The 22,138-nt window shown below is 33.7% G+C and overlaps 1 protein-coding gene across 2 annotated transcripts in view; it reads right to left on the minus strand.

Annotated features, from left to right (window-relative positions):
* The window catches only part of STK31 (serine/threonine kinase 31), an 87,402-nt gene that overhangs the window by 37,466 nt on the left and 27,798 nt on the right, over positions 1-22,138 (minus strand). For both annotated transcript variants that reach the window (XM_028163817.1, XM_028163818.1), the window contains exons 10-20: positions 20,708-20,830; positions 14,875-15,054; positions 13,135-13,251; positions 12,026-12,145; positions 10,800-10,931; positions 9,472-9,573; positions 8,046-8,126; positions 5,731-5,856; positions 4,976-5,101; positions 3,369-3,455; positions 2,508-2,657 (exon numbers count right to left, since the gene is read on the minus strand). In XM_028163817.1, the coding sequence (XP_028019618.1) occupies positions 2,508-2,657; positions 3,369-3,455; positions 4,976-5,101; positions 5,731-5,856; positions 8,046-8,126; positions 9,472-9,573; positions 10,800-10,931; positions 12,026-12,145; positions 13,135-13,251; positions 14,875-15,054; positions 20,708-20,830 (1,344 nt within the window). The remainder of the gene's footprint in view (positions 1-2,507; positions 2,658-3,368; positions 3,456-4,975; positions 5,102-5,730; positions 5,857-8,045; positions 8,127-9,471; positions 9,574-10,799; positions 10,932-12,025; positions 12,146-13,134; positions 13,252-14,874; positions 15,055-20,707; positions 20,831-22,138) is intronic.

Below are 22,138 nucleotides of genomic sequence, written 5' to 3' on the forward strand. Positions count from 1 at the left end.
AAGTACACCATTTCCAATGTGTCAAAGGATGATGAATGACAAGAACATGAACCCTGGATTCAGACAAACCTTGACTGCAATTCCCACTCTGCCATTTATTTGCTATGTGACCTTGGGCTTTAACCACTTTGAGCCTAAAATAATTAATTTGTAAAAAGGAAATTAATTTGTAACTACTTTACAGAGTTATTGTAAAGGTAAAGGTAATCAGCACAATAATTACCTAGCACATATCACTACCATCATTATCCTTGCTTCTCAGAGTGTGGTCCAAAGACCAGCAGCTACAGTATCACCCAGGAGCTTGTTAGAAATACAAAATTTCCATCCCAGAAATGCTGAATAAAAATCTGCATTTTATGTACACCTGAAACATATAGTATCATATACTAATTTTACCTCAATTTCTAAAAACTGCATTTTAACAAGATCCCCAGGAGATTCACATGGAGTATGAAGTATGAAAAGCAATGCTCTTGACTACAGTCTACTTTTCAAATTACCCTTCCTGATTAGTACTTCAATCTGAGAGTAGGGTGAAAAATGCAGCAAAAGGTGACTTTAATCAATATTTCAAAGTAAATAATTTTAAATAGAGATTAAAAACAATGTTTTGTTGGATAATAACAGCTGACAAATCAGTATAAAACAGGAAGAATTCCTTGGAGTCATTATCTATAGTTGTGCAAATGGCATGTTCAAAAGGTAAAGTAACCAGGATCCCTATGAATTGAGAACTTTTTAAAACTCACAGTTCAGTTATTTTTCTTAAGATGTTATCCTAATTTTCAAATAAATAAACATAAACACTTCAGCAAATCTACTATGTATAAATCCTCTCATTATAGTTTTACATTTTTATTTTCTCTTCTTTTTGAGGTACCATATGAACACCACTGAAACTGTATACAGACAGGTGGCATTATCCTATAACTTGCAGACGACCAACAAATAAAAGCATTATGGGGACTTCCCTGGCAGTCCAGTGGTTAAGACTCTGCCTTCCAATGCAGGGGGTGCAGGTTCGATCCCTGGTCAGGGAGCTAAGATCCCACAGGCCTCGCGGCCAAAAAAACCAAAACACAAAACAGAAGCAATAATTGTAACAAATTCAATCAAGACTTTAAAAACATGGTCCACATCAAAAAAAATCTTTAAAAAAAAATAAAAAAGCATTATGACTTTCACTAGTCAAAAAGGAACTCCTCAGACAATAAAATATTGGCAAGGATGTTGAGAAACTGGAATCCTCATACAGCGCTGATGAGAATGTAAAACAGTGCAGCCACTTTGGAAAACAGTTTTTTTCCTTAAACGGTGAAACACAGAAGAGTTACCATATAACCCAACAATTCCACTCCCAAGAAAACATATCTCCACACAAAAACTTGTATACTGATTTTCATAGCAGCATTATTCATAATAATCAAAAAGTGGACACCCAAATGCCCACAAACTGACAAAGGTAAAAACAAAATATGGCATATCCATACAATGAAATATTATTTGGGCATTTTTTAAAGGGAATGAAGTTTAGACACATGCTACAACATGGATGAACCTTTAAAACATTATGCAGAGTGAAATAAGTCAATCACGAAAAGGCCACACATGATTCCATTTATAGGAAATGTCCAGAATAGGCAAATCCATAGGGACAGAAAATGGATTAGTGGTTTCCAACAGGCTGAGTAGAGAAAGAAAGGGGAAGTAACTGCAAACCAGTATGGGGTTTCTTTTTGAGGGTGATAAAAAATGTTCTGGAATTAGACAGTGGTGATTGATGCAGAACCTTTTGACTATATTAAAATTAGTAGTGAAATATACACATTATGGTATGTGAATTATATCTCAATAAAGCTGTTATTTTAACAAAGAGAACTGCTCCCTCATCATTGTATGTATTTTGAAATTGCCCATTCTACCAAAAAGAAAAATAAAAAAGATCACAATATGCTCTTTAATTGTCTGATGTTTGTTATTCCCACAAACTGCCTCTTCTGAGGTAATATGACACCAAAATTCACAGGCAATGTCATCAAACTAGAACTTGAATTAAATGGAAAAGTCCAAGGTTCCCAAGTTTCTAAAAATGCCCATTAATCAAAAAATAGCAAAGCGTGTATATCTAAATTTAATCTATTGAGGGGGAGGGCACCAGTAGACTGGGAGACAGGAGATGGCCACCTAGTTTTCCTTGTGTATTTCCAGCAACTAAATGTTTCTTGATGAATTAATTAATTAATGCTAATGTTGTCAATGCCACTGACTGTAATTTCAGGTTGCTCCTAAGACTTATGGTTAAAAAATATAATGCACAACTTTAGAAACTCTTGTTCCAGCACCTACCTGATAACACATAATTGCTTACACTACATGACACACCTTAACTGAAGGCAAAGATCTTATAATAAATTACCATATGATGTAAAAGTGCTGAACTACTGCCTAATAATAATAATACTAAATGAAGTCTAGAACTTATTTATAAAACCACTATATTTTACCACAGATTTGGTGAAGTCAAAATCTCCAACAATTCCATGTTGACGGTTTAAAGCAAATACATTGTTCTGATGAAGTGATCCATGAATTATGTCAGCCTTGTGCAACGTATGCAGGCCCTGGGCAACACCTTTCATGACCTTTAAAGCTTCCTATAGACAAGTACATACAAAAGAAGTCAGGAAGTAGACAAATCATTTTAACAGCTGAACCTTTTCTCTAATTAAAAGACTTTTCCAGAAGTGACTAAGCTTCTTCCAAATGAACCTTTAAAAAGAATACAGCATAGAGAAAGAATTAAAGGACAGAAGTCCTGATTATGTCACTGGTAATACCGTGTGGGGTGTGTGTGTGTGTGTGTGTGTATGACTTAGATACTACAGTCTCTAAGAAGACTTGGATTACAAATAATGAGCAGAAAGCATCTAGAAAAGAAAAAGAGACTGAAATAGTGTTACCGGGTAGCAAGAATCTGGGCATCCTTTATTGTTATTACTAATTCAAATTTACAATAGAAATCAAAGCTATTGCTTAAAACTTATAATACCAAGTGCTATACTACACAATTTACACACAGCACAGCTTAATAGTTATAAGGATAGGCTTTGGTGCCAAAAAGACCCAATTCCAAGTCCCAACTCAGCCACTGGATGAGGGACCCTGTGCAAGTCACATTAATCTCTGTGAGCCTCATTTTTCTAATCTGTATATAATGGGATAACTCATATCACAGGGCGGATATGACAATTAAATAGAATGAGTCAAAATTGTACACTGTATAAAGCATGTAGTATATCCTCAATAAACTTTAGATGTCATTTTTCTCATTTAATACATCCGTGGAAATAAGGTTTTTTACTTACTTCTAAAGTTAAAGGCATGCTGGACTGAATAGCACTCAGGTTTGCCCTAGGATAGTATGGGACCATCAGATAAGCCATAGGATCAGACTGAGAAGCAAAACAGAGAATGAGAATGTAAGTGAAAAATTCTTCAATATATTTTTAGTATACAATGACTGTACAAAATAACTTTTCTGGAAAGAATTACTTCTGTGCTGTGCAAAAGCTTTTAAATTTAATTAGGCCCCGTTTGTTTATTTTTGCTTTTATTTCTTTTGCCTTGGGGGACTGATAGGAGAAAATATTGCTACAATTTATGTCAAAGACTGTTTCTTCTATGTTCTCTTCCAGGAGTTCTATGGTTTCATGTCTTATATTTAGGTCTTTAAACTATTTTGAGTTTATTTTTATATACAGTGTAAGGGAATGCTCTAATTTCATTGTTTTACATGCCCAGCACCACCTTTTGAAAAGACTGTCTAATTAAACTTAAAAGCTTTTGCACAGCAAAGGAAACTATCAACAAAATGAAGACAACCTATGAAATGAGAGAAAATATTCACAAATGATGCGATTAACAAGGGGTTAATATCCAGAATATACAAAGAGCTCATACAACTCAATATCAAAAAACACCAAACAATCAAAAAATGGGCAGAAGACTTGAATAGACATTTTTCCAAAGAAGACATACAGATGGCTAACAGGTACATGAAAAGATGCTCAATATCACTAGTTATTAGAGAAATGCAAATCAAAACCACAATGAGGTATCACCTCACACCTGTCATAATGGCTATCATCAAAAAATCTACAAGTAACAAATTTTGGAGAAGATGTGGCGAAAAGGGAGCCCTCATACACTGTTGGTAGGAATGTAAATTGGTGTCGCTACTATGGAAAACAGTATCGAGGTTCCTCAAAAAACTAAAAATAGAACTACCATATGATCCAGCAATTCCACTCCTGGGTATATATCCGGAAAAAACAAAAAAACTTATTCTAAAAGATGCATGCACCCCAATGTTCATAACAGCACTATTTATAATAGCCAAGACATGGAAGCAACTCAAATGCCCATCAAAAGATGACTGGATTAAGAAGATGTGGTAGATATACAATGTGATATTAGCCATTTAAAAGAATGAAATACTGCCATTTGCAACAACATAGAAAATATCATGCTTAGTGAAATAAGTCAGAGAAAGACAAATACTATATGATATCACATATGTGGAATCTAAAAAATAATACAAATGAATGTATATACAAAACAGAAACAAACTCACAGACATAGAAAACAAACTTGTGGTTACCAAAGGGGAAAGTGGGAGGGACAAATTAGGGGTATGGGATTAACAAATACAAACTATTATATATAAAATAGATAAGCAACAAGGATTTACTGTGTAGCACAGGGAATTATACCCATTATCATGTAATGGAATAAAATCTGCAAATATACTGAATCACTTTGCTGTACACTTGAAACTAACACAATACTGTAAATCAACTATATACTTCAATTTTAAAAAAATTAAAAGGAATTAATTACTTCTCTAAAGCTTGGAGCTAAAACGCACTTTAAATAAAATGTTTTCTGCAAGAGATTAGCATAAAAACTTTACCTTACACAAAAATAGGAATATCAATGGTAGCAACCCAGACTCTTCTTTAGCTTCTCTCCAAGCTCTGTGATACGCAGCTGCTCTCTGAATTACCCTGGTTTCTGTGTCAACATCCACAGAATAGCCCTTGTACCAAAAAAAAAAAGAGGGATTGGCAATTCCAAGATTAAAAATCTCACTCTAATTATATATCATTCCAACTTAAATTAGATTTTTCTGTAAGTTAAAATATATCTAAGTTTATTTTTTTAAATTGTATAAGTACTTTTTCTATCTGCTTTAAATGATATGATTTAGAAAGAAAAGAACATTTCTACCAGTAGCTTAATATACACTCTACAATATGTACTCACTAAGGCCAAAGTAATTATCCTATTATCATGATTAACAGTTTTCCAGGTCAATGAAGAGAAGAAATCAAAGAACAGAAGACTGTGTTGGCAAAATAGTTGAGATTTCAAAGAGAAATGTAAGAAAAACAAGAATTTTAAAAGGCTTTTGGCTAGAATGTAATAAGTTCACCCGAAAAAAGGAAAGCAAGTATATCCTATTAAAGACATACATTATTTAGGGAAATGAGAGAAACTTTAAATTCAAAATTAGTTCTGGCAACCACACTGGAAGCATAATCATCATACCAGTCAATTCACATAATTTAGAAAATAAACAGTGGGTCTTTACTTTCCTGAAAAGTACCACCACCACTCCCCTTTGTACTTCTGAATCTCCCACAAGTCCAAAGAACTTAAACTTACCTTTAAAAGAATTATCTGCCCGTTAACCTCAGAACATACCAAAGGACGCTTCCTGCTAAGTTCCTTCATGGGCTCAGCATCAAGAAGATCCCTTTCCAAGCTCATTGTAAGAAGACCACCAGAGTTCTAGGCACAAGTTTTTGTTACAGTTTAAGAATCCAAATAATCCCAGTACTTTTAAATAATCAACAAAATTAGTTACATACTATTAGATGGATTGGACATCAACCCTACTGGAGACACCAATAAATAAAAATATTTAAAGTTTCATATTTTTTCTATTTCCTGGCTCTTGAACTCCCACCCAAAATGTAATGACCATACATTTAATCCTTGCAACAGCTCTCTAACAGATTCTGAAGATGACTGGGATGAACCAGACGTGCTTCCAAGGGACCCTGATGTTTACTTGGAAAACTTCATGTATTTCCTAAAAAATATTAAAATGATGACAAATAAAAGGGAGACTGTACAATGGGAATGAGATGTCTAAAAATTATGACTACTGTGAACTCTAACACCCCTGCCTCTGAAGTGGAATCCTCAAAAGTGAAAATGGCTTTTAAATAATTTAACTCTACTAGGTATTTCTGCTACTTTTTAAAAGGAATAACTTTTTTGCACTAAAACATGACTATCAACATTTTAAATCAAGCTGAGTTTTACTGTGGTATAGTTTTAGTAAGAGGGGTTGTGAAATTATTTTCTGGTTTTTTTTTTAAGTGTTGTCAGCATATTTAAGTAATCCACAATACATAATCTACAGGGGTTTCCTAAGGATACATCACAGGAAAACATCTTAAAATAATTAAAGGCATCCATAAGCCACAATTCGAACCTTTTATAATCTTCCACAATAAAACAGATTAGCATATTTTTAAAATTAATTTTCAAGTCCTATATAGCACCACATATTCACTCACCCATCCTATAAGAGAGAGTCTCTAAGCAAGAGTTAAATAATTGCAAGAAAAACACTACATTATTTTAAAGTTTAGTCTGAAAAGATTATACAGTAATTGCTTTAACAATTTATGGGACTTATTAATCTTACATATTTATGAGTTCACAAGTCTATGTGAACATCCCTTTATGTACTGTATTTAAGCTATTATCAGGGACTTAATGACAATCTTAAAGAATACACATCTTGGGCTTCCCTGGTGGCGCAGTGGTTAAGAATCCACCTGCCAATGCAGGGGACACGGGTTCCAGCCCTGGTCTGGGAAGATCCCACATGCCGTGGAGAAACTCAGCCCACGTGCCACAACTACTGAAGCCCACATGCCTAGAGCCCGTGCTCTGCAACAAGACAAGCCACCGCAATGAGAAGCCCCCGCACCGCAACAAAGAGTAGCCCCCGCTCACCGCAACTAGAGAAAGCCCCACGCGTAGCAATGAAGACCCAATGCAGCCAAAAATAAATAAATAAAATTAAAAAAAAAAAAAGAATAAACATCTCATCTAGTCCCTCATCCCTAGCAGACAATATAAAACACAGAGCTAACAGATTCTGCTCTGAGAGCCGAAGTTTACCAATCCTGCTCCACAGAGTCCTTCTAACACACTGATCTCCCAGGCTTTGAATCCTGCCTGCTTTAACTTAAAAGATAAATTCTGTTTAAATTCCTCATGACTATCAGTGTCCTGCTTTTATTCTAACCTGGAACAGAAGCTAAAACTGCTTCATCACTTCAAAAAATAAACACCTGTAATTCAAATAAGTGCCATGCAATGTATTGAGTGGGTATGAGGAAAAGAGAAAACAAAGAAAAACATGCAAATTGATATAAAAATTGATATAAAAATTAAAAACATGCAAATTGATATACATACAGTATGCAAGTATTAAAGACAGTCTTGAGAAAAGTTCTAATAATACCTAAAAACCATTCCTCAGGAACATTTTCATAAAGTAAGGATATTATAAATTTAACACTAACATATAATTTTTTTTAATTAATTAATTTTTTTTTTGGTTGTGTTGGGTCTTCGTTTCTGTGAGAGGGCTTTCTCTAGTTGTGGCAAGTGGGGGCCACTCTTCATCGCGGTGCGCGGGCCTCTCACTATCGCGGCCTCTCTTGTTGCGGAGGACAGGCTCCAGATGCGCAGGCTCAGTAATTGTGGCTCACGGGCCTAGTTGCTCCGTGGCATGTGGGATCTTCCCAGACCAGGGCTCGAACCCGTGTCCCCTGCGTTAGCAGGCAGATTCTCAACCACTGCACCCCCAGGGAAGCCCATAACACATAATTTTAATGTCATCACTTTTCAACACTCTCTGCAGAATAGTAATTCTCAGAGGAAACAAAGCTTACCATGTACTCAAGTAATCCTATTTCAGGATGAAGTAGAGGAAGCTCAGGGAACCATTTCTGTACCAAGCTCTTCAGCTTCTCCTAAATTTAAAAAATATTTTTATTATAGATCAATATATATTCAATTGTGACATGTTGGTATCTCCCTTATTATGTATCTAACAAGATATATAATCTAATAATATATATATAACCTCATAAAATATATAATCACTGATTTTGCCTTCTACTACAAGAAATATTAAAAACCAAGAGTCATTTGGTTCTAAATTACCATCTTACTAACAGAAGAAAAACTTAATTACCATTTTAAGCTTAATATACATATACAGGCACAAAACCTTGCCTAAGGTCAAAGTCCATACTCACAAGCTAAAATGAAAAAGTGTGATGAAAAACCAATTTGAGTCATAAAATTGTCACTATTTCTCAAAATAGTAGAACACAGTACAAACACAGAACAAAACAGAACACAGTAACAGTTTAAAATAATGGCTGTTTCATTTTAGGAAGAAAAAAATCATAAAAGCCTTGAAAGGAATAATAAACATGTAGCTCTGCAAAAGCTACTTTGAAGCAAATGTGTCAATTGAGGATCCTTAGAAAAGTCACTTATCACATGTTTATTCAGTAAAACTTCTAGATACTTATCACGTTCCTGGGAGATAGCTATGTTATCCAAGGTTCCTAAGGTGAACAATGAAGCACACACAGTCAGATAAGTTTGCTAAATAATGCATAACACTTAAAATGCCTACTATTTTCATAGTATTTTTATTTTTCAGAGGCATTGTTTCTTATCTTACTTCTTTCCCATAACATCCCTGAAACATAAAATACAATATTCTCTCCATTTTAAAGACAAAATATGCTGACTGACTCTTCCAAAGTCACAAAAATTCATGGTAGAACTTTCCCCCAACCCAGTAGTTTTATTTTGTTATATTCTTCAACTAAATTATGATGCCCTATTAATGTTTTCATTGCAGTTTTAAGCTAAAATGATGTTCATACAGATTTTAATAAAGGAAAAAATCTTTAGGCTTTATCTTCAACAGAAAACAAGCAATATGCAAAAGTGTCTGTTATAATCTTGATTCTTGTAAAAACAAGCAGAAAGAAAACTAAAAGGAAGTTAACTCAAAAGTTAAATGTGATTATACTACTGTTACCACTGAGTGAGAACATTACAGATGATGTTTCTTCTTCCTTATACTTTTCTGTAATTTTCATATTTGGCACAATGGTTATGAACTATTTTGTCATCAGAAATTAATTTCTAAATTCACAAACATTACTATACCAATTTAACTATGCCAATATAATCTCTGATCTTTTGATTATAGTACACTTCATAAAAATGGATATTTGAATTCAATTTTTACAGTAAAAACTAATTCAAAATTTCAAAGAATCGAATACTTACATATTCCTCCCGCTCATGATAAATTTCCTGAAAGACACTATTCCGCAATTGAGTTATTTCTTGTTTTATTTCCTCAATCTCAGATCCATCATGGTCATCGGACTTTAATCAGAAAGAAAAAAGTGACCTTACAGACTTATGAAAGTAGACTCAAAACAACTCTTCCTAGTAAGAATTAATGCAACTTCTACAGCAAATCACTCTGATTTCTACGTATCCTTCTATACCTAGCACATAACAATCTCTCATTAACACTTGTCGAATTAATATTTATTAGTTTATTCTAATCCTGACTTTTCCAAAACCTACAAAAAGGAATTATAAAAATAAAGTCATAAAGTTAATTACGTAGATTTTTCTTATCTCTTAATTTGCTGTACACTTTCTCTAAGATGAACAACTGCCACCATAACGTAAATGTCAAGAATAGGAACCAGAATACAATTAAACTCCCTGGAACCTTTTTCTACATAAGATTTGATTTTTAAAAAATTAGTAAACATGTGGCATGTCTACTACAGGAAAGACAATGTAGGACTCACAAAGACTCCATAAAACTCTAAGATAATTAACAAGCCTCCTTAAAAGGTACATGTTTTCAAAGTTAGATGTTTCTATAAAAGTTAAAAAATTAAACTAAAAAAGACCCCATTTCCCACAGCCCAGAATAGGATAAAACTAGAAAAATTTTAAACTATTAAATTAGCTCCACTCCATGCTTAAATGCTCCAATGAGGAAGAAAGCTAACTCAAGTTGGATTAAGATATAATGTAAATCCCTTTGATAAGTAAATTCTTTGTTCAAGGAAACAAAGAATGCCAGTTTATTCACAAAGTTTCAAGACTAAAGAAGGAGGTTTAGTCCAGTTTAAAGTGTCCTAATTCTTCCAGTTCTATTATAATATGAAAACAACTTAAACTATTTGCAAGAAATAGTATGTCCAGCCATTAAAAAGAGAGCTAACAAAAGACATCCTGATCTTTACGACAAAATTCTGCCTTTGGGGGAGTACCCCATCACCTCGCAGCATGTAGTAGGCTTGTTTTTAATAGATATTATAACAGTCCATATCAACAGTTTTTTAAATTATTCGAAAATGCTTATCTTACTAACAACCAAGGCAACCATGTAAAATGTTTTTTAAAAACATTTCATGACATGGGAAAATGTTTACACTATTAACGTAGTAATTTTATTTAAACACAAACACAGAAGGGAAAAATAAAACAAAATGTGAATAATTTTAAAGAGTGTATTTATGCATTACTCTTATGCATAAATAAAATGAGGTACACACAGAGTTCAGTAAGAACCAACTGTTCCTTACTTCTTCCAAATTATTCTTTTCAACCAATTTCCATCTCAGTCGAGCCTTTAAGTTTTTCAGTGTCTTTTTAATGGACAGCAAGTGATCCACATTGGGGCTCTTATTTAAACATTCAATAATCTGTTTCTTAAACTAAGTGAGAGAAAGAGTTGTTATATTTTCAACACAGAGACAACAATATTAATCAAACAGTCGCTTTCTGACCACACATTAATTCTCTATTAAGATTCAACTAGTATTTACTGAGTTCAGATTGAAATAAGAAATTCTTCAATTTTCAACAAGACAATTCTACCCACTGATTTCTTAATTATCCACATATCTATTTAGAAGAGTATCATTCTAGCAATCAAAGAAGCAAAGGGAAAAAATATTTCAAGCTGAGACACACAGTGAGACACACTTTGCTACAGAAAATGCAAATTGAATTTCTAGTGAGGATGTAAATTGAAATTACCCTTCCCAAAAGTAGTTTGACAATATGTATCAAGTTTTAAGAATGTTCATTCCTTTTGACTTAGTAATTAACAATTTTCAGGACTCTATTTGAGGAAATACACACACAATATTATGTACAAAGATTATGTACAGTGTTATTTATGGTAAAAAAAAATGGAAGTAACCTTAACATCTGATAGATGAAAGGTTAAATAACACTGTACATCTATGCAAGAGATGATGTTCTAGTCACTCAAAATGACAGTATACAAGAATTATAAATCACATGGGCAAATGTTCATAATACACAATTAAATGAAGAAAACATTTTCAAAACAGTTTACAAAATGATGTAGTGCACATAATATTCATACATACATATAAGTCACCATTCACAAAGGAAATACTCTGAAACTAGCAGTGAGTATCTCTTAAGCAAAAGGGACTATAATCAATGTTTTTATTTCTTATCTTTCTGTATATAGCAAGTTTTCTACTGTAAACTTGTATAGGCAAAAAGAAAATGATAAAAGTTATGTTTTAAAGGACATAAGAAAATCAAAGATTTAAGGCAATAAAAAAATCTCAATATATTTATATCAGTGAAATGCCATTTCCACTATAGGATGAATTTAATTATATACCAGCTAACAATGGCTATAGTGTTTTTCTAGCAATAGTAAATAATTTATCTACACACTGGGTATTAAACTACTTGAGAAAAGTTTAAGTATTAAAAATTTCAAAGCATCAGTATATAAGACCAATAATATAAAGCATAATCCAACCTCAACACTGTCCTTGTACTTGGATTGTACTGTGGCAATAAGCCTTTCCTCTGAACGGATCTTCTGTACTACTTGACTATATGTATTTAAAGTGATCTCCTTGTCTGCATCACCTTGCTCCTAAATGAAATCATACACACAGATTTATATACAAAGGAATACAAAATAGTTAAAACCTTCGATAACAATGGATACACTTTAAAATGATACCCTTAACGAACTTCTATATCTATTTCAAAATATTTCTTAAACATAGATATTTTTCTAGGGAGAAGAGAGAATGATGTCAAAGATGTTCATATGGGAAATTTTATTCCCATACGCTATTATACTTAAAGCTGTCTGAAGCAGAGTGTTAAAGGAAATCAGGGATACTGTTATGCTAAATGTAAGAACTAAACAATATACAGAACTTCAACACTTTATTTTTAGATATCTGTTAACAACCACTTCTAAAATCAAGCCTGACAAAACCATCTAAATAAGGACAATTTGACAATAGGGAAATATAGTAATGTGTATTTTTTAATGCCAATCTTTATAAAATCACAAAAGGTAAACAGAAACAAGCAAAATAAAGAACATAACCAATGAGACTTTGGTAAGCAGCCTGAAAAACTGGTTAAGAGTTCCAGTGAGCAATATTAACATTACAAAATACACTAACTTTTAACTTTAAACAGCAAAAGAGAGTATACACAGTAGGGAAAGGGAGCTACTAATCAAACTTGTGTATCCACTTCCAAGAGCTCTCCCAGATTTTATTTCAAGTTTTCACAAACTCTAAAGAGCCTTATCTTACACTTACAGTCATTGGGTATGATGGACTCAAGAATCAAGTGCTAAAGAAAGCTGATACACTCAGATTAAGAGTTGTTTTCCTAGAATTAAACATTAGATTTTTTTTTCATGTGAAATATCCTACTAAAATCAAAATACCACCCTGTGGAAGAATAAGACTTCGCACTGTATTTGGATTAGAACTTGACAGTGTTACTATCTCAAATAGGCCTTTACGAAGAAAGCTAAGACTAGTCTTAACACTCTCTACCTAGTAAGGAAACCACTTTGCTTCAAAGGAAGCAGTAATAAAGAATATCAGTACTCACAGTCAGAGATATCTCCAGCTCTTTGCAGACACCTGACTCAGTCTTCTCTAGGATTTCATCAATATTACCAATTGTGTCTTCAGAAGTCAGTGATTCTTCCACAGATAGATCAAAGGCCTCGTTTGCAAAAATAAAAAACATGAAGTATCTCATTTAATTATTTCAATTAGTATTGTGTCCTTATACCTGGAGCAGAGCATTAACCTATGTACTGGGCAACGAGGGGGAAATAAACACAAGAAACATAAAGTACTACCCTCACAAAACTTATGCACCGGAAAGAAAAGGTATACACACCTCACATGCCTAAAGAAAACACAGATTTTTGTTAAGGTAATTAGTGATTAAGAGAGATGAGAGGACAATACAGAGGAAAATTATGAGAAAAAACAGGGACAAGACCAAGATGTTTTGGGGGAATAGAAAAAGACGCAGTCTGACTAAAAACTGGTAAAGAACCTTGACTGCTCAGGGAGCAAGTTTAAATCTGACAGGTAGTGGGCAGACAATATCAGCGCTTATACAAAGAAGGGGTATGACTGTACCTGGTACTTAATGATGACCCACTAGCATTAAGGAATATGAAGATTCAAGGTTAAAAATTAAACCCTGATAGTTTCCATCTCATTAGGAAAACTAAGGTACTTTCTATCAGGAAACAGACTTTATAATAAGGTGTTAAATAGAATGACATCAGGGACCCAAACTATAATACAGAACATAAATGTCAGAAGCAGTCACTCGGCTTTCGGAGGTTCAGATTTGTGTTTATGGAGGTCTAGATTTGGGAAACGGATATGGAAATGAAAGAAAAGGATAACAGATAATTAACCTAAATGGAAAGACAATTATGATCAATAACAAAATAAGACAAAGAAATAACTTAGTTACATTAATGTATCCATAAAAAGCACCAAAAATGAAGAGTTCTAGAAGTAGCAGGAGATTAAAGATTTTTTTTTTCCCCAGACAAAGCTAGAACTGCATATTTGGAAATCATTCACACAGAGAGATAAATGACACTATAGGTGTCTTTCCCTTTGCTCAGGAGGATGTAAAGCAGACAGAAGAACACAGAATCAATAACAAAATTAGGCCAAAATTTAATTAGGGTTCTGAGTACATTACACAAAGCCACATGCCTCCAAGCCTTTTAGAAAATTACATTGTGTTTTCACAATAATAATTAAGAACTAAAAAAAAAAAAGAAGATATAAAAGACACCTTTTCTAATATCTAATATCAAATGAGACTAATATTCCCCATTTAGTTTAGGTATCTTTAGGATATTTAAGATAACTAAAACTTAAAAGACTTACACTGCTAAACAACATTGTAATCATGGCTAGTTAGCCAACTAATGTTAAAACACATATGTCTTGCTAAAAAAGAAACCAAAAAGAGGAAAGCTCTACTACCCTCAAAGCACATACTCTTATCTCTACACTATAGCTGTAAAATATACACTACACTTGTAATAAATTCCACTGATATTATCTTACACCTGTAACTTGATTGAAGTTGTTTTCATATATGTCCTAAACAGAGAATGTAAATATGTAAATCCCTCACTCTTCTATCCCAGCATTCTCATTCATATTCTCATTAATATTTTTTCTCCTTTTTATCTCTCTCTCCGTCCCTCCCTCTCTCAGAAAGAAGTAAATTACATGTGGACAATTTAAAAATACGTATTCCCCGGTTTATGCTATGACACCACTCGGCAACAGCTCTTGCTACCTTTAAGGTACTCTGAAACCACGTTACAAGATGTTGTAGAGAAACCTCTGTTTCACTTCTAACACTGGTGAGCTCCTCTCTTTTATTGCACTTCCAGTCATAAAATTTCTTCAGTGTTTCTTCAGAGTTTGTCCCTTCTGTGGCCTGTCCATATACTGCTTCTAAAGAGGCTGACAAATCCTGCAAAGAGATACTTCTGTTTATTAAAGTTTATTAACTTTATATTAGGATTCAAGCACCATATTAGAATCTGAGAGACAGAAAAGTAGTATGTTGATTCCCTATCTTTGAGCATTTTATAAATAAAATTTAGAATAATTAGACATAAAAGCATAAAACTACCTATAAGGTGATTTATTTGGACTGTAAGAGTAAACGTTCATTAAGGTTATAAATAGAAGGTTTTATATTCTTAGGTTTTTAATCAAGTAGAAATTATCCTCTTTTCTCTGACTTTATGTAAGAATCACTACTATTTTGCCCTGATATGGAAGTTTCTAAGAGCTACTGCTAAGTAAAAATAAAAACACCAAAATATTCAAATAATTCCAATTAAGGAAAGACATTAAGCATATATATATGTGTGTGTGTATGCACTTAAAAGCATTTTTAGAAAGGACTAGAAGAGACAAAAGAGCTTGATGGCTCTCTCTAGGAATCAGACTCTAGAAATGTCACAGAGACAAGAGGAAAACTTAATAGATTCCAGAAATTTTTATCACAAAACTCTGACAAACCCTTGGAAAGAGAGAGGATGGCTGGTGCTTAGCACTGAATGAATACGGTCATAGCAAGTGGGAGAAGGCCTGTACCACAGCAGAGAATATCCTGTGGGAAAAGAACTGTCTTCATATGCCCTTCTTTCTCCCTCACACTGGGCAGACACTGGGCAGGAAGGCAGCAGCACAAGCAAGAGGCAATGGATTTATACAAGTACAGTATAGAAACCTAGATGAGGCAAAAATTGATAACCAATACAAAAGAATTGGCCAAGCACTCTCTTTTCTTCCCTTTTGCCCTGAACACCTGGTACCCAAGGGTGGCAGTCCCTGGAAAAGAGCAGTGGCTCTTTTCCTCCCAGGACTGGGAGGTCCTCTGAAGAGTAAGATCATCTAGAAGAAAAGCCAATAGGAAGTAGTTGAGCCCAGTCTGCAACCCTAGAAGTTCTGAGTAACAACCCCATCCTATTCCCTAAACCCATCTGAAGTCTCTGAAGTTATGGTCCAAGCTTTCACCCCTCCCTAGGTCCCATTACCACACTATCACATATGTATACAACAGCACACTAAGGCAGCTTATAATTCTTCAAGAGAATATGAGGTCCTGAGGGGAAGTACAGGGGAGGATGAAATGTGTGAATAATACAAGCACTCTGAAAGAAATATAATAAACTAAGCCACCTTATAAAAAGGAAGCAAAATCAGTCGCCTAGATAATAGTAAGAACTCAAAATAAACATAACAAATATTCTCAAAGAAAGAAAGAATATTGGAAACATAAAGCAAAACCAAGTAGCTATGAATAATAACCAACTGAAATATAAGTATGAAAGAAATAATCTTTGAAATAAAGAACACAAGGGATTGGTTAAGTGGCAGAAGAAATACAGCAAAAGAACCAATTAGTGACTAGGTGGTTAAGTCAAGGATCCTTCCAAAAAGACAAAGAAAGGGATAAAAAGATAGAAAAAAATGAGTGAACAATTAAAATATGTAAAGAACAGAAGTTTAAATATCCATCTAACAGAAGTCTCAGAAAGAAAGAAAATGTAAATGAGGTGGGAGGGAGCGGGGGAGACAGTATTTTAAGAAATAATTATCAAATATTTCCTAGAGTTAAAGGAAAACCTCAAACTGAATTGCCTCAGATTAAATCTAAACTTATATATGTTTCAGTGCAATTTAGGAAATAAGTCAAGAGAAAATGTTCAAGCTCCAGGAGGAAAAAAGGTAACAGAAGAACAAAAATCAGACTCATATCAACAACTACTGAAATAAGAAAACAATGGATTATTATTGTCAAAGGTTTGAAGAGAAAATGGACCTAATATTTTATAACTCACTAAACAATTGTTTAAAGAGCTTAAATGTAAGCAATTGTTTAAATATTTAAATTGTTTAAATACAATATCCTGAGACATTTACTACCTCACAAAGTCAACCACTCAAAGCCCTCCTTGAAAGTACTCTCAAAGAAAGTATTCCAATACAGAGTAAACCAAAAGATATCCAATAATTTACAAAATAAATAAGAGTGGGAAAATAACTCTAAAGTCTGTTACTTGAGATATCATATACAATATCTGTAACAATCTGTGAGTCAAATCCTAGACAACAATTGTGGTTGTTAGATTCATGGGAGGGAGATACAGACAGACAAAAAGACACACCAGAGGCAAGTGAAAATGTTCTAAGATATCAGGGGTAGAAGGTGAAAAAAAAGGGAGAAAAAAAAGAAACCATGATAAACAGAAACACAAAAATAATCACAGAAAAAAGTTCTAGTAAAACAGTAATTATAAATATATAAATCAAGCTACCCATCAAAAGGCAGATTTACACATTGGACTCTTTTTAAAAATGATCTGTTAGTCTGTTGTCTAAGAGAGACATTTAAAATAAAGGGAAGAAAAAAAGAAAATATATATAAAGCAAATATTAACCAGAAAGACAGGTGGGATAAGAATTTTAAATGAAAACAAAAATAAAATTTTATCCCAAAACACCTTAAGGGAAAAATAATGTTCCATAACAGTTTAAAATACATAACAATCACAAATTCATTAACACTCAACAATACAGCAATGAAATATTTTGAACAATTTAAAGAACCAGAATATATAACAATATATTAACTAGAATATATAACAAAAATATCCCCAAACTGATAAACTGATCAGATAAAAAAACTAAGCAAAGATACAGAAGATTAAAGCTTAAAATAATAGCTATAGGTCAGAAACCGCACACAAAGAAAACCTAGAATATACTTTCTTTTTGAACTTAAAAGGAACAGTCATGAAAAATTAACCGTGTATTGTAGGCCACAAAAAAAATCTCAATAAATGCTGAGGAAATCAAAATCATGACATTTCACTTCTTTGACCCTCATTATCAAAGTATAAGTTATATTTCTTAAGTATTTATTTGAAGAATATAAATAAAAATCAAACTATTTTTCAGCAAACTAAAGAGAAGCTTAAAGAATAATCTGGTGCCCAGGAGTGGGATTGCTGGATCACATGGTAACTCTATTTTTAGTTTTATAAGGAACCTCCATACTGTTCTCCATAGTGGCTGTACCAATTTACATTCCCACCAACAGAGCAAGTGGGTTCCCTTTTCTCCACACCCTCTGCAGCATGTATTATTTGTAGACTTTTTGATGATGGCCATTCTGACCAGTGTGAGGTGATATCTCATTGTAGTTTTGATCTGTATTTCTCTAATAATTAGTGATGTTGAGAATCTTTTCATGTGCTTTTTAGCCATCTGTATGTCTTCTTTGGAGAAAGGTCTATTTAGATCTTCCGCCCGTGTTTTGACTGAGTTGTTTGTTTTATTGATACTGAGCTGCGTGAGCCGTTTGTATATTTTGGAGATTAATCCCTTGTCAGTTGCTTTATTTGCAAATATTTTCTCCCATTCTGTAAGTTGTCTTTTCATTTTGTTTATGGTTTCCTTTGCTGTGCAAAAGCTTTTACATTTAGTTAGGTCTCATTTGTTTATTTTTGTTTTTATTTTCATTACTCTAGGAGGTGGATTGAAAAAGATCTTGCTGTGATTTATGTCAAAAAGTGTTCTGCCTATGTTTTCCTCTAAGAGGTTTATAGTATCCAGCCTTACATTTAGGTCTTCAATCCATTTTGAGTTTATTTTTGTGTATGGTGTTAGGGAGTGTTCTAATTTCATTCACTTACATGTAGCTCTGGAGAAAACCATAATTCAAAAAGATACATGCACCGTAATGTTCACTGTAGCACTGTTTACAATAGTCAGGACATGGAAGCAACCTAAACGTCCATCAACAGAGGAATGGATAAAGAAGATGTGGTACATGTATACAGTGGAATATTACTCAGCCATAAAAAAGAATGAAATAATGCCACCTGCAGCAACATGGATGGACCTAGAGATTGTCATACTGAGTGAAGTCAGACAGAGAAAGACAAATATCATATGATATCACTTATATGTGGAATCTAAAAAAAGGGTACAAATGAACTTATCTACAAAACAGAAATAGAGTTACAGATGTAGAAAAATATGATTCTGGGTAGGGGGACATATACACACTACTATATATAAGATAGATAACTCATAAGAACCTACTGTACGGCACAGGTAACTCTACTCAATACTCTGCAATGGCCTACATGGGAAAAGAATCTAAAAGAGAATGTATATATGCAACTTATTCACTTTGCTGTACACCTGAAACTAACACAACATTGTAAATCAACTATACTCCAGGAAAAATTTAAAAAAAAGAATAAACTGGTGACCGAGGGGAATAGTAGAAAGAGAGACAAACCAGATTTGGCAAAACTTCTTTTAAGATTAAACTTTAAAAAGAAAAGAGCTTTAAAAATGACCTTGTTTGCTGATCCTTTACCTCTGTTTTCTAACAGTTAATGAGAAGAAATAAACCTTTACAGGGTAAAGTAGAAGCTGCAATGCAGACAGGTGAATTCTTTCATCACTATCCTTTTATATGAAAAGCTCACTTCACCATTCTGGAATAACCTATACTATTTATGCAATTCCATTTAAGAAAATGTTTCAAACCAGGGCTCCAATGGCTCCTGAACCATACACAGTAATATGAAAACTACACCTTCATCTAGGTGGACAAAAAGAGACAGTGCCCAGATGTCCCTGAATATCCTTTTCTCCAATTCTCCAGCAAGCTTATTCCCTACAGTATAAAACAAGACAGCTATTATTCAACTTGGTATTAAAGATACTGACAAAAACAGTAAAAATTCTAAGATACATAAAAGGTAGAAGGAGTAGAAGAGGGTTATTGTGTTCAAATGATATGACCACACAGAAAGCTCAGAGTATCAACTGACAAAAACTAAAAGAGAGTTCAGCAGAGTTGCCAGAGAGACATCAATATATAAAAATCAATAGTATCCCTCTACACCATCAAAAATAACTAGGAAATGGAAAATAAGATAACATTCACAAAAGCAATCAAAAGTATAAATGTCTTGGAGTTAAATGAAGAAAATGCATGAGGCTCTATGGAGAAAAATTTTAAACATCATTAAAAAACATAATAAAAGATCTGAATAAGTAGAAAGACTATGTTAATAGGTGGAATGACATTGTCACACTCATTCACTCCAAATTAGTCATTTCTGAGCTGACAGGATAGGACTAAAGACAAGGTTCCACAACATCATACAGCTACTGTACTCCATCCCCTATCACAGATCTTAAAAACCCTATAACTCAAGGATCAGGATCCCTCTCCCTAACTCTAACATATGGCTTTACTAGATTTTCTGCTAGAATGCAGTGGGTAACAGGGACTCACCTGCCTGCTACTGCTCCTGTCTCTGTGAGTTTTCCCAAAGAATGCTGCTCTAGCAAGCCTGACATGCCTGATCATTTTACCTTGTTTGCAGGATAAATACATATACATACATAAACACATTAAATATATCAATATAAAATTTTAACACCATTAAAAAGAAACTAGGATTTATCAAAGAAAAACTTTTGCAGCCATCAGTACTATCTGAAGTCTAAAGGTAAATGCTAATTTCACCTCTCAAAGGATAAACATATTTTAATGTATATTTTATATCTTTTAAAATTCCAACCTGTAATGTTTTCAAGCGTTTATTAAGAGGTAACTCATCAACTTCCAGAATAAAAACTTCTACTGCCATGTACAACTTCTGTTGTACTTCATTTCTTTTGGCTATCAAAATATTCCCTTCATTCTGGAGGAAGGAAAAAAAGAATAACCATCATTAATATATCAGGTGTTTTTTTTACACACTGACCTCTATGAAAAAAACTGATCTCTTAAAGTTAGTAAAATTTAACATTACGTTCTCCAAACATAGTAACATTTCAGACAAACACCTGTCTCCTTAGATCACCAAACTGACAAAGAGTTTTCTCTCCCTTAATTAGAAATAAGATTTACGTTCAACAATTCTGCTCTGTTAATCTTCATCTTTTCCCATTATTTCTGCAACAATAAAATTTTTGCTTTTCTTAAGAAAATTATACAAGTGTCTATGGCTAATTACACACTGTCTCCTTCCTACTCTCAGCCCACCCTCAATTCCTTCATCTACTTATCTTTCAAGATTCAGTTAAACTCCACCATGATAAAACCTCCAATTCACCCAAAAGGCTATGTTTGGAAATAGATATGAGAGATATCCAAGAATGCTGTGCATTACCTCTGTTATAGTACTTACCAAACTATATTAAAACTATCTATTTATATATCCGGCCAATACCCAAGGTAGATAGAGGGATAGGACCACGTCTTAAACAAATGCATGTGTCTCCTACCTGTAACAGTGTCTGGCACATACACTTAAAAGCCTGAATGTTAGAATACTGTTTTTTGTGTAAGCTCAACCAGACCATTATATAACTAATTATAAAGACAAAAGAAAAGAATCTCTTTCATCAAAAATACACCTGGCGGGCTTCCTTGGTGGCACAGTGGTTAAGAATCCGCCTGCCAATGCAGGGGACACAGGTTCGATCCCTGGTCTAGGAAGGTCCCACATGCCGCGGAGCAACTAAGCCCATGTGCCACAACTACTGAGCCCACGTGCAACAACTACTGAAGCCCATGGGCCTAGAGCCCATGCTCCGCAACAAGAGAAACCACCGTAATGAGAAGCCCGCACACGGCAACAAAGAGTAGCCCCTGCTCACCGCAACTAGAGAAAGCCCACTAGCAGCAATGAAGACCCAACGCAGCCAAAAATAAATAAATAAGTAAATTTATAAAAAAAAAAAAAAGTACATGGCAATCAAGTTAAGGAACTGTGCGAAATATATAAATGAAAATAACAATACTAAGACCCAAATTAAGTACAAGAAGGGAAATAAAATTACAACTTTATCTGAGGGACAATTATAACTCTCTATTTATCCAATAATCTACTCTTCAGTCTGTCAAATGAACTTTAGGGCAATAAAGCCTAAAAGTAAGTCCTGAAACATCAGCAGTAGTGGAAATAAATTGCTGCAAAAAAAAAAAATCACATTTGTTCTACTAG

This window comes from Balaenoptera acutorostrata, chromosome 7 (assembly GCF_949987535.1).
Source record: "Balaenoptera acutorostrata chromosome 7, mBalAcu1.1, whole genome shotgun sequence".
Classification (NCBI taxonomy): Eukaryota; Metazoa; Chordata; class Mammalia; order Artiodactyla; family Balaenopteridae; genus Balaenoptera; species Balaenoptera acutorostrata.